This window comes from Prunus dulcis, chromosome 5 (genome assembly GCF_902201215.1).
Source record: "Prunus dulcis chromosome 5, ALMONDv2, whole genome shotgun sequence".
NCBI lineage: Eukaryota > Viridiplantae > Streptophyta > Magnoliopsida > Rosales > Rosaceae > Prunus > Prunus dulcis.
In genome coordinates, this window is record NC_047654.1 from 17,132,800 (window position 1) to 17,144,243 (window position 11,444).

Here is an 11,444-nt window from a genome sequence, read left to right on the forward strand (position 1 = left end):
TCCGCATATAAATAAATAAAATTAACTAAATTGGGGTGACCAATCACATGCATGCATGTATGTATATATATACAGATCTAACGGTTGATATAGTTTGATTGTTGGCGCCCGTCTGTGACGATGCATACATCTCAGCGGTGGGACTTTTGACTTTGTTATCAGTGTAGGACCCTATCAATAATGACAACATGACCAAGACCAAATGGAAGAGACAGAGAGAGGGTTTGATTGGAATATGAAGCAACTATATATAAATTGTTGACGTCAAAAGTCCAGCGTCATGTATACCTAGGCCATCTCGTTTCTCTCCTACCTAGCTGTTTCCTCGGCCATTCCCAGAACCTTCATTTTTATATTACTTTATTCTACCAACCCATCAATATTTTGCTCGTCATTCTTTGTTTACAAACCTTTGTAGATATATAAAGCCATGGCATATGTGACATCCCTAACCCTTAAGAATACTTCATCGATCACCCTCTCTCTCTCTCTGTCTCTCTCTGATTCTTTGGAACTGAGAAAATGGCCGCCAAACGGTTCTTTAATGATGCAGAATCCGACCAAGATCAGCCAAACGAAAAACGGAAGAGACCTAGACCTTCTTTTGCTTCGTATGTCTAACTACAACTTCTTCTTCTTCTTTCGTTTTGATATTCTTTTTATATCTTTGATTTCCTTCAACTGTTTGATTTCGAACTACTTGTTATAATTGCATATGCTTATTCGTTTGACAGTGTGATTGGAGAAGTGGTTCTGGTGAACTCCATGCAAAGCCTTTTCTCATCCTTGGAGCCTTTGCTTAGAAGAGTGGTACGTTATATATATGCAAAGCCTTTTCTCTATTTAACTAATTATATGAGCTTAATTAATCATATCGATCTTTTTGCTTATTTAATTTTGATCTGTTTTATTAGGTAAGTGAAGAGGTTGACCACTGTCTAAGACGGTGCTCACTCCGCTCAATGACAAGGTCGCCTTCAATGAGAATCCAAGCTCTTGAGCCATCCAGCGGGGAACTAGTCTTTGCTAAGAAGCTCTCCCTCCCAATCTTCACCGCAAGCAAGATATTAGATGAAGACAACAACCCAATCCAAATCCAGATCGTGGACAAGACCAATAACAACACTAATGGTGCCCAAATGGTGCCAATAGCTAGCGATCTACCCAACCCAATCAAAGTGGAGATTGTTGTTCTTGACGGGGACTTCCCCACCGGAGGCCGTGACGATTGGACGACTGAAGAATTTGAGAACAACATATTGAGGGAGAGAACTGGGAAGCGGCCGTTGCTCACTGGGGACGTAAATGTGACTGTGAGAGATGGGCTTACTACAATTGGGGAGATTGAGTTCACAGATAATTCCAGCTGGATTAGGAGCAGAAAATTTAGGCTTGGTGCAAGAGTGGCTCCAGGCACAAGCGCCTATCAGGGCTCAAGGATCCGTGAGGCCATCACCGATGCTTTCGTTGTTAAAGATCATCGTGGAGAATGTAAGTATACATGTCTCGTTCGGTGTTTAAAATTGAATTAGATTTCATATTTACATCCTAAGTACTAAACAAGCCCATATATTAGGTATATCTTCATACATTTATGCTTCTTACTATGCATTTTTTTATTTTATTTTAAATTATTTTTCATGGACGTGACCTTACCAACCCACTTGACTTGGTAGTTTTATGAAGTCAACCATCACAAACACAATAAAATGCAATATTGTATCAAAAGATCATGTTTACACGGCGAGTCGAACAGTCTGCGACCTCTAGAGCAATGGGACCACGGCCGTTTCTTTAAGTTCATGCATGTTGCCAAAGTTGCAAAAAAGACTAGTGAACATTATTTGAGTCAACAAACAACCTAGAGCTCGGCATCTGTTATTTCATTACTTTTTCATATGGTCAGAATTCAATCACATATTTCTTTGTTCAATAATTGTACTTTCTTGAACACGTTAGGGCTGTCTTCATCTTCATGACTTGGGTCAATGGTAGCCTTTTTAATGCTTTGTTTTTCTTTATCTGACATGCTTTATGCCCTTTAAACAAGTTAATGACCAAGTTGAATGGGAAGAGGTTTGATTTGTCTTTTCTTGTTTGTAATTCTCGAAGTGCAAAACTTTTCTACATGTCATGGCCTGGAATTACGTGCCTAGCTGCATAAAAATATCTATCTGTGAGTCTTGTAAGTAAGAAATTAATCTAACCAAATCCCAAATTTTGATGCCGAAGTGTACAAGAAGCATCATCCGCCAATGTTGGAAGATGAAGTTTGGCGCCTGGAGAAGATTGGGAAAGATGGAGCTTTTCACAAGAAGCTAGCCAAGGAGAACATTCACACAGTACAAGACTTCTTGAAGTTGTTTGTGGTTGACCGGTCAAAGCTAAGAAAGGTACCCTACAAATATTACCTAAAACTTTATTTTTATGCATTTCCTTACCTTCATGCTTGTTGCAAATAATTGGCTAACATCAACTTGTTTGCAACGACAGATTTTAGGCGTTGGAATGTCAGAGAAAATGTGGGAGGTAACAGTAAAGCATGCCAATACCTGTGTTATAGGCAACAAAATGTTTATTTATCGTGGTGTTCATTTTGCACTTTTCTTGAATCCGATATGTCAAGTGTTGAGGGCTATGGTTAATGGGCAAGTTTTCCCTATTCGGGACCTAAGCAACATCAATAGGGTATGCACAATCTTCTTCTTTTCTTCTTTAGCAAGAATCCTATTTAGGTTGTGTTATTCGTTTGCTAAACTATACGTGGTGTTTAAATTTGCAGACATATATTGAGAATTTGGTGAGGGAAGCCTACGCAAACTGGAATTCCTTGGAAATGGTCGAGACTGCCTTATTGACACAAGGTATGTATATTATAATTAGTTTTCAATTTCAATGGTATCTCAACTTTTTTATGAGTGAATTTGATTCTCCAACTCCCTAAATGGTGCCAATTGAGTTTTCCCGTCACATTCCTCCGATTCAAAATTTAATTTGGGACATACATGCTCTTGATTTAATAGGTGATCAAGTAGTGGAGCAGTATCCCAACCATCATGCTGAGGCAATGTCAAGATCAGCATTCGATCAGAATGGACACCTGGGCCTAGCAGCAGCGGATCATCACTCAAAATCTGTCAATGTGGGTTACCTGCTACCAAGCAATAGTGCAAGCTCCAACTTTGAGTGCAGTACTGGTAGTGATAACTGGAATATAAATTCACCATATATATTCAACCCACTTGTGGAAAGCAGCATCATCAAGTGTAGCATCTCCGACTCATCTTCAGATGGCGATTTACTTTAGGCCCTTTCATTACCAAACCAGAGGGGTTGGTTCTATCTGCATTTACCTTTTTTTTGCTTATGTAAATATGTATTATGAAACTAATTCTGATTCTCTATTTCTATTTTATGTGATGATATCATGTTTATAAACAAAACTTGTCTTTAAAACAAAAAATGAAAAAGAAAATTATAAACAAAACAATGTCCTTTTGTGAATTTTTACTATAAAGTGATGGTAAAATCAGCATCACTTTTTTAATTTTTTAATTTTTTTTGGTGTTGAAAAAACGATATTCTAAATTACCCAAATATACGAGAAAGGATATCGAACTTGAATATAAATGAACATGTCGCCTTAAGGGTTGTTTGTGTACCCAATGTCATCACATACAACATAAACAAAATTACAACACCATTTTCAATTTTTTGTAATCACTTATCATGGGTTTCGCTCTTGATCATTTAATTGGATAAAACAAAATATATCATTCCCTTAATCATTTCAAAATGTTTAATATATACCATATTTTAAATCACATTTTAATTAATATATATAATAATTATTGACCTAAAGAACAAATCCACAAGCCACTTACTTGCATAACCCAACCTAATCCAAACTACCAAGAGTATAAAGACCTCCAAGAAATAATGGATTGTGTAGTATAAAGCCACTTACGTATCAAATTTTTATCAGAGGATCGATGATTCGGGTCTAAGGGTATTCTAATAATTTGTTTTCCTCTGTGTGCAGTCTTGCAAACGATGATCCTATTGATGTTGCCAGAATTATTTCATGCATTTTGGAGTTACGTGCCTAGCTGCATACAAATTTTATTCTACTGCATGTATCTGTGAGTCTTGTTAGAAATTAATCCAAGTAGCAAGCAAGCAAGCAACCAAATCCCAGATTTTTGATGGGAAGTGTACAAGAAGCATCATCCACCCATGTTGGAAGATGAAGTTAGGCGCCTGAAGAAGATTGGGAAAGATGGAGCTTTTCACAAGAAGCTAGCCTCGGAGAACATTAACACAGTACAGGACTTTTTGAAGTTGTTTGTGGTTGACCGGTCAAAGCTAATAAGGGTACAAATATATAAAACTTAATGCATTTTCCTACATTCATGCTTATTCCAAATAATTGGCTAACAGTAACTTTTTTCAATAATATTTTAAACCACCAGATTTTAGGAGTTGGAATGTCAGAGAAAATGTGGGAGGTAACAGTAAAGCATGCCAGAACCTGCGTTATGGGCAACAAAATGTTCATTCATCATGGTGCTCATTTTGTGCTTTTTTTGATTCCGATATATGTGAAGGGCTATGGACAAGTTTTCCCTACTAGGACCTAAGCAACATCAATAGGGTATGCACAATCTTTATCTTTTCTTCTTTAGCAATAATCCTATTTAGGTTGTGTTATTCGTTTGCTAAACTATATGTGGTGTTGAAATTTGCAGACACAGATTGAGAATTTGGTGAGGGAAGCCTATGCAAACTGGAATTCCTTGGAAATGGTCGACGCAATCTTGAATGAGACTGCCTTATTAACACAAGGTATGTTATAATTGTTTTTTAAATTACATGAACTTATATCGTGTTTCAATTGGACATTGAAGTTTTTTGTGAGTCAATTTAGTCCATCAACTCTCTTAATGGTGTCAATTGAATTCTTCCATCACATTCTGCCAATTTGAAATTTAATTTGGGACATTGATTTAATAGGTGATTATGTAGTGGAGCAATATCCCAACCATCATGCTGAGGCAATGTCAAGATCAGCATTCGATCAAAATGGACACCTGGGCCTAGCGGCAGCGGATAATCACCCTAAATCTGTGAATGTGGGTTACCTATCACCCTAAATCTGCTGAAGCACTAATTTACTTTTTTGGTTGCTTATAAAGTATAATGCACCAAATAATCCAACTCGAATATCAATCAGGTCGAGTTAGCTCTGTAGATTTTATGACCTGCGCATTCATCAATCTGGGCTACCTGGACAGTTAGTCTGTGTGGTAACCAAATGGGTAATCAGTCACCTCTTGCTTCACTGAATCCAACCCATCTGAAAATAATAATTAGCACATTAATTTCGTCCATAATGTTTTAAACGGAGAAATGTCCATTGACCAAATTCACTCACACAAAGGACAAAGCTCATAGAAGAAAACTCACACTAACAAAAAAAAAAAAGAAAAAAAAGAAAAAAAAAAAAGGGGGCAGTATTTACTATATTTTGCGTGACTATTGGCCCTATTAGTTACGATTTTTAGTGATAAAAGCCAACAGTCACGATTTTTAGTGATAAAAGCCAACAGTCACAATGCAGTTACAATTAGAATGTTTGTTACATATGCAAGCAAAACCGTTGACCAGCCACCCACTGTCGCCAAAATCAATTTGTTAACTCAAAAAACGTGACTATTGCCTTCTTTTCTTGTGGCGTCAACAGCCATTCTTTCTCTCGCATTGTCGGGAAAATTCTAAGAAACACACCTTTGAAACTTCTATTCTGATTCTAGCTTCACCAGCACAATTCTATTCTGATTCTCCATGAGCTTTCTACGAATGACTATACCGAACCAGCTCATCATCATTCTGATTCTCCATCTCCAATTCTAATTTTCTCCTTGAGCTTCTGCAGATGACCATGCCCACAGCCCACAACTTCCTAAGACTACCCATCCTCTTCATCACCTTCAACTTGATCACAGCGTTGATCCCCTCTGCTCTTTGCGATGACGATGCTCAATACACAGAGTGCCGCAATACCTACGACTGCGGTTTGCTTAAAAACATAACCTACCCTTTCTGGGCAGCCAACGGTCGGCCCCACCACTGCGGGCGAGAAGGGTACGAACTCACCTGCCGAGATAATGAATACCCTGTTATCAGAATTGAAGAACAAGACTTCCTTGTCTTGAACATTAGCAGGGAAATTAACATCATCACAATTGCTCGCAGAGACCTCTGGGACAGACCTTGCACTAGCAGGCTCATCAACACCACTTTGGACTACGATCGTTTCGCTTACGTTCAAGCTGTTCGGAACCTGACTTTGTTCTATGGCTGCGTCCCTCACAATCAGTCAATCGCAAATTACTTTACTTGCAAAATAGAGGGTACCCAAAACGATCTTGCGTTCTATATAGACGACTCTATCTCGAGGCTTAATCCTCGTCCGAATGGGACCTTGTGCCTCCACAATATCAGAGTCCCCATAATGTGGACGGGTGTTGATGTTCTGCCTGAGAATTACACGGTGGATGTACTGAAACGTGTTTTGGAGCTAGGCTTCCAGGTTGAGTACGAGGCCGAATGGGAGCTCTGTGGACCATGCATGCTCTCTAATGGAACCTGCGGATCCAACACCACTGACTCTTTTCTCTGCTTTTGCGGGGGCCATCCTTATGAGGAAACCTGTCCAAGTTCTGGAGGTACGCATGTCAATTCCTTCTTATTTTTCCCGGTTCATAATTTTCCCGGTTCAACCTTTTTTAGTTTGGAGTTTCCATTAATTAGTCAGAATTTGGAGATACCACTTCAGATTACGAACTTCTAATTAGAAATGGGATGGCTGAATAAGTTGTAATTAACCCCCCACAGAAGAAATGATTAGTTAAGTAATTCTAATTACAGAGAACTAAAACATATGATCCTTTTGGCTGTGACTCCCAAGTGAAATGTGCAACTGCCATTCTCTTTGCTCTGCTTTAGCCTCTACCTCATCAACAAGTTTTGTTATCTTTGCTCTGTTTTTATTTCATCTTGAGTTTGTTGGTTAATTAGAGTCTTTTCCTATTCCATTTCCATCTGAATTCAGATATTAGTTGCATATAAACCCTCCCTGAGTGAACATAGACACCAGAAGTGATGCTATTTGACTGGTTACCCTTCCCTGTTGATAAAATAAAAATAAAATAAGGACAACCCATAAGGTGGTTGACCAGGTCAACGGTCCACTAGAGAATCATGGAATTCAGTAAGGCGTCTGTTGATTTCAAATGGTTCACACTGCACTGCACGCCAACCTTGCCCCTTAATCGTAAGTCCGCATACGATTTCTCCACCTTTTGCAATTGAGGTCTTGTGTTCGAATTCCTTATCTCTAATAACGTTTGTAATATTAAAAAAATCTCACTAACTAATTTTTGTTGGTCAAGATAGGAATTAGAGTTGAGTATATGATAATTTATTATGGGTTTGATTTGATCACATTGAATCACGAATTATTCTAGAACATAATTAGTTTGCCAATATTATACTACTAGTCATGTTGCCAGGTGAAAATGAAATCCAGTATAAGTCTTCGATTAAGTGCACATCTCCATCATCTTGGATCAATATTTTTTATCCGTGTTACTTTTAAGCCCAAACAAAGTCTCTGTCTACACTTTCGGTTCAACCAACCACAACTCTCAAAGCAAAGTCGTCCACCGAAGTCTCTAGTGCTGCATCACTCATTCCTTTAGAAATTCACCGAATTTTGGTTTTCCTCTTTCTTTTTTTCGGGTATTTAGTACTGATTTTTCTAAATCCCATTCATTTTAAAAAAAAAATGAAAGGTCAGCAGCAGATGGTATGCCAAAATTATACTAAATATCGCTGAATAATTAGTGGCGCTTCTATTTTTCTCTTTGACTAGGAAAACGTTTTCTGTCTAAATTGTTGTATTTGGTTTTGAAATTTCCAGCATTTGCCGAATTTTATACGAAAAAGCCACTAAACTTTGAAAACGATGTCTTATTTTGTATGATTCTCTCTTATGGCCCTGTATGGGTAACTTCCCACCACAAGCTGACATCGTTTGCCATGAAATAATCCACTAGTTATACGTTTCCCATGGCATGGAGGATGCATTTCTATAACTATTACATGAAACCCTCCAGCCAAGCCATACAACAAGTAACATGTTCAAAATCTATTTTTAAAGCCTTTTGCTTTCAAAGTCCTTCCTGTTGCTTAAACCATTGGTTTGTTTAGTCAAGTCTCCTCTTTTTCAAACTCCAATCATAGAATCAGACACCTACTACCAAGAATTTTCCACCATCTGTTCATTTCTAACTCTCATTAATTTCACCATATGATTTCTTCTCTGTTTCGTGATCATCCACTCCAAATGTATCTCCTCCTCCAAAGCCACTTCAAGGGCAAAATACCTTTCCATGTATGTATTATCACCATCATCTTCACAACCTTATTATCACCATCATCTTCACAACCTTAGCCAAGCAAACTTCCTCTCTAGACCAAAGCTACGAGGCCTGCAAGCCTCAAACATGTGGAAATGGTCCGAATATAAGCTACCCCTTTTGGCTTTCTGATCGACAAGAGTCCTTCTGTGGCTACTCGAGCTTCAAGATCGCCTGCAATGGAGAAAATCCAGTACTTAGTATTTCCGACGATGATTATATCATTAAAGATATCTTCTACTCGAACCATTCATTCGTGCTGGCCAACGCTGTTGTGTATCATGATAAATGTCCACTCCCTCTGCACAACTTTAGCCTTGATCGAACACCTTTCAGTTATAGTTCTGATCAAATTGATTTTTCCTTCTTCTACAATTGCGACGAAGAGCCTAAAGAGTACATGCATCCATATCCAATTGACTGTGCTAGCAATGACAGCCATCATTCATTTGCTACTTTTCACAAGGAGGTACTGAAGGACTCGAACTACTCATTTGACTCATGCCAGTCTCCGGTGAATTTGCCTGTTGATGTGGCTGTTGGTGTCGAGGCCTTGTTGCGAATGAACTACACAGAAATCTTGAAGATGGGGTTTCTTTTGAATTGGACTGCACAAAATTGCAGCAATTGTGAGAAGAGTAGCGGGCGCTGTGGATTCAAAAACAATGAATTTGTCTGTTTTTGCAGAGACGGTCCTCGTTCCCAAACCTGTGACCATGGTACTTCTGTAGAATCATTTCACTTTTAGTAATTCTTGAAATTCTGAAAAAACAGCAGTGGAGGTTTCTTCTACTTATGTGTGGTGTAGTAAGTTGACTTCTTAGAAGCTTATACTTTAGTTGCATATAAACCCTCCCTGAGTGAACATAGACACCCAGAAGTGATGCTATTTGACTGGTTACCCTTCCCTGGGGATAAAATAAAAATAAAATAAGGACAATCCATGAGGAAACCTGTCCAATTTTCGGTGGTATGCATATCATCTTTCATTACTTCGATTTGTTTGCAACACATCTTTTATTAGTCGAATCGAATTGCCGCAAGGTTATGACTTATGAGTCGCCTTAATGGGGTGCATATTTCTTCCCTCACTTTGTCTTTTGTCTTTGTTTTTTGTTTTTGTTTTTTTTTTCACAAGCTTTGTCCCGTTAGATTTCTACTTGAAGCAAATATAAATTAAAAGGCAAAATATTTGGTATCTAGGTTTTGGCTGATCTACTTGTGTGTAGAGTAGTAACTTGACTTTTTAGTAGATGTATGTTTAGTTAATATTCAAAGAACTCTGCTTGTTTGATTGCTTTTGCAGACAATTCGTGGAACTGGAAAAGAAAGGTTATCGTCGGTAATATCTCAACAACCCATTTTTTATATTTATTTCTTCCGTTCTCTAATGTTTTACTACTTTTCCCAACTAAATCATTATATTCACTCCTGATCCAACTATCAATCGCAACCTCTTTATCTCTCCCATTGTCCCCAGTCGTCTGCACAGCTGCTATTTTCTTTGTATACCGACGCTGCAACGGAAAGCAATTTCCTCCATCATCTCTTTTTTCCCTATTTCTTTTAAGAATACATCAAACTTATTCGCCATTAATGATGCCTAAAATATGTCGTTCTTCTGCTGACAGGTGCTGCTGCTGCTGCAGGAAGTGGGATCTTACTATGTGTTATCGTTTGCTGTATTAAAAGTAGGAAGCAAACTTTCTTGAGGACAAAGAGCCATCAAGATCTTGAGGCCTTCATTCAGAACAATGGACCTCTAGCAGTAAAAAGATACAAATTTTCGGATATCAGAAAAATGACCAACTCATTTAAAGATAAACTGGGTCGAGGGGGTTATGGTGATGTGTACAAAGGTAAGCTACGAGATGGTTGTCTTGTGGCTGTGAAGGTTCTTAATGCATCCAAAGGGAATGGAGAAGACTTCATAAACGAGGTTGCAAGCATTAGTAGAACTTCGCATGTTAATGTTGTCACTCTGTTGGGGTATTGCTTTGAAGGTCAGAAAAAAGCTCTCATATATGAGTTCATGCCCAATGGATCGCTTGAGAAGTTCATCTACAAAGAAAATTCTTTGGAAACCACTCCACACTTGGAACTGGAAAAACTATTTGAAATTGCTATTGGGATAGCTCGAGGGCTCGAGTACTTGCACCGTGGATGCAACACACGAATTTTGCATTTTGACATAAAACCACATAATATCCTTTTGGATGACAACTTTTGCCCAAAGATTTCTGACTTTGGGCTTTCTAAACTTTGCCTGAAGAAGGAGAGTATTATGTCGATGTTGGATGCAAGAGGGACAGTAGGGTACATAGCTCCAGAAGTGTTCTGTAGAAACTTTGGAGGAGTCTCTGTTAAGTCTGATGTCTATAGTTATGGAATGATGATTCTGGAGGTGGCTGGAGGAAGAAAGAACAGCGACGTTCAAGTGAGCCACACCACTGATGCTTTTTTTCCGGATTGGATTTATAAGCATCTAGAGCAGGGCAGCAATTTAGGATTGCCCAATCCTATGACCCAAGAGGAAAATGAACTTGCAAGGAAGATGATTTTGGTGGGGTTGTGGTGCATACAGACAAAGCCACCAGATAGGCCATCCATGAGTAAAGTGATTGAAATGCTGGATGGAAGCATTGAAGCCTTGCGAATACCACCAAAGCCTGTCCTAACTTCTCCTACAAGAACACCAGCAGAATCAGAATCTTCCACCTTCTCACTTATATGTTAATATCTTTTCTTAATTGGTGTACATCTTTTGGATGATTCAGTTCCTAGTCAATTTTAAAGTCATTCTAATAAGATTTTCCCTTTCGCATTTTTCTTTTTGGTCATAGCTCGATCTTGTTTTGTACTTCGTTGCTCATGTGAGAGGTAAAGCACTAATTTACCTTTCCTGAAAGCACTATTTTGAATATAGAACTTACGATAAACTACAGATTTACAATCTGCATT

At 38.4% G+C, this 11,444-nt stretch overlaps 2 protein-coding genes across 3 annotated transcripts; both read left to right on the top strand.

Annotated features, from left to right (window-relative positions):
- Positions 1–361: 361 nt before the first annotated feature.
- Positions 362–3,443, top strand: LOC117627934 (protein SAR DEFICIENT 1). Its single transcript, XM_034360253.1, has 7 exons — positions 362–611; positions 735–810; positions 915–1,491; positions 2,233–2,393; positions 2,494–2,688; positions 2,783–2,864; positions 3,024–3,443. The coding sequence occupies exons 1-7, from the start codon at positions 523–525 to the stop codon at positions 3,305–3,307; spliced, it is 1,464 nt and encodes a 487-aa protein (XP_034216144.1). The 5' UTR covers positions 362–522; the 3' UTR covers positions 3,308–3,443.
- A 565-nt stretch (positions 3,444–4,008) lies between these two features.
- Positions 4,009–11,422, top strand: LOC117628759 (LEAF RUST 10 DISEASE-RESISTANCE LOCUS RECEPTOR-LIKE PROTEIN KINASE-like 2.1). Of its 2 annotated transcripts, XM_034361279.1 has the most exons (7): positions 4,009–4,374; positions 4,473–4,619; positions 4,749–4,845; positions 5,014–5,132; positions 5,936–6,728; positions 9,790–9,825; positions 10,115–11,422. In XM_034361279.1, the coding sequence occupies exons 1-7, from the start codon at positions 4,237–4,239 to the stop codon at positions 11,218–11,220; spliced, it is 2,436 nt and encodes an 811-aa protein (XP_034217170.1). In that variant the 5' UTR covers positions 4,009–4,236; the 3' UTR covers positions 11,221–11,422. The 2 variants fall into 2 exon arrangements, with proteins under 2 accessions (XP_034217170.1, XP_034217171.1); XM_034361280.1 differs by lacking the exon at positions 4,009–4,374 and having other exon boundaries at positions 4,500–4,654.
- The last annotated feature ends 22 nt before the right edge of the window (positions 11,423–11,444 follow it).

Excerpts from the sequence above, each read along its gene's own strand:
- LOC117627934 (XM_034360253.1), top strand. The coding sequence starts at position 523 with ATGGCCGCCAAACGGTTCTTTAATGATGCAGAATCCGACCAAGATCAG. Across the intron at positions 811-914 it reads AGCCTTTGCTTAGAAGAGTG|GTAAGTGAAGAGGTTGACCA; the intron begins GTACGTTATATA and ends CTGTTTTATTAG. Across the intron at positions 2,689-2,782 it reads ACCTAAGCAACATCAATAGG|ACATATATTGAGAATTTGGT; the intron begins GTATGCACAATC and ends TTAAATTTGCAG.
- LOC117628759 (XM_034361279.1), top strand. The coding sequence starts at position 4,237 with ATGTTGGAAGATGAAGTTAGGCGCCTGAAGAAGATTGGGAAAGATGGA. Across the intron at positions 4,846-5,013 it reads GACTGCCTTATTAACACAAG|GTGATTATGTAGTGGAGCAA; the intron begins GTATGTTATAAT and ends TTGATTTAATAG. Across the intron at positions 6,729-9,789 it reads AACCTGTCCAAGTTCTGGAG|ACAATTCGTGGAACTGGAAA; the intron begins GTACGCATGTCA and ends TTGCTTTTGCAG.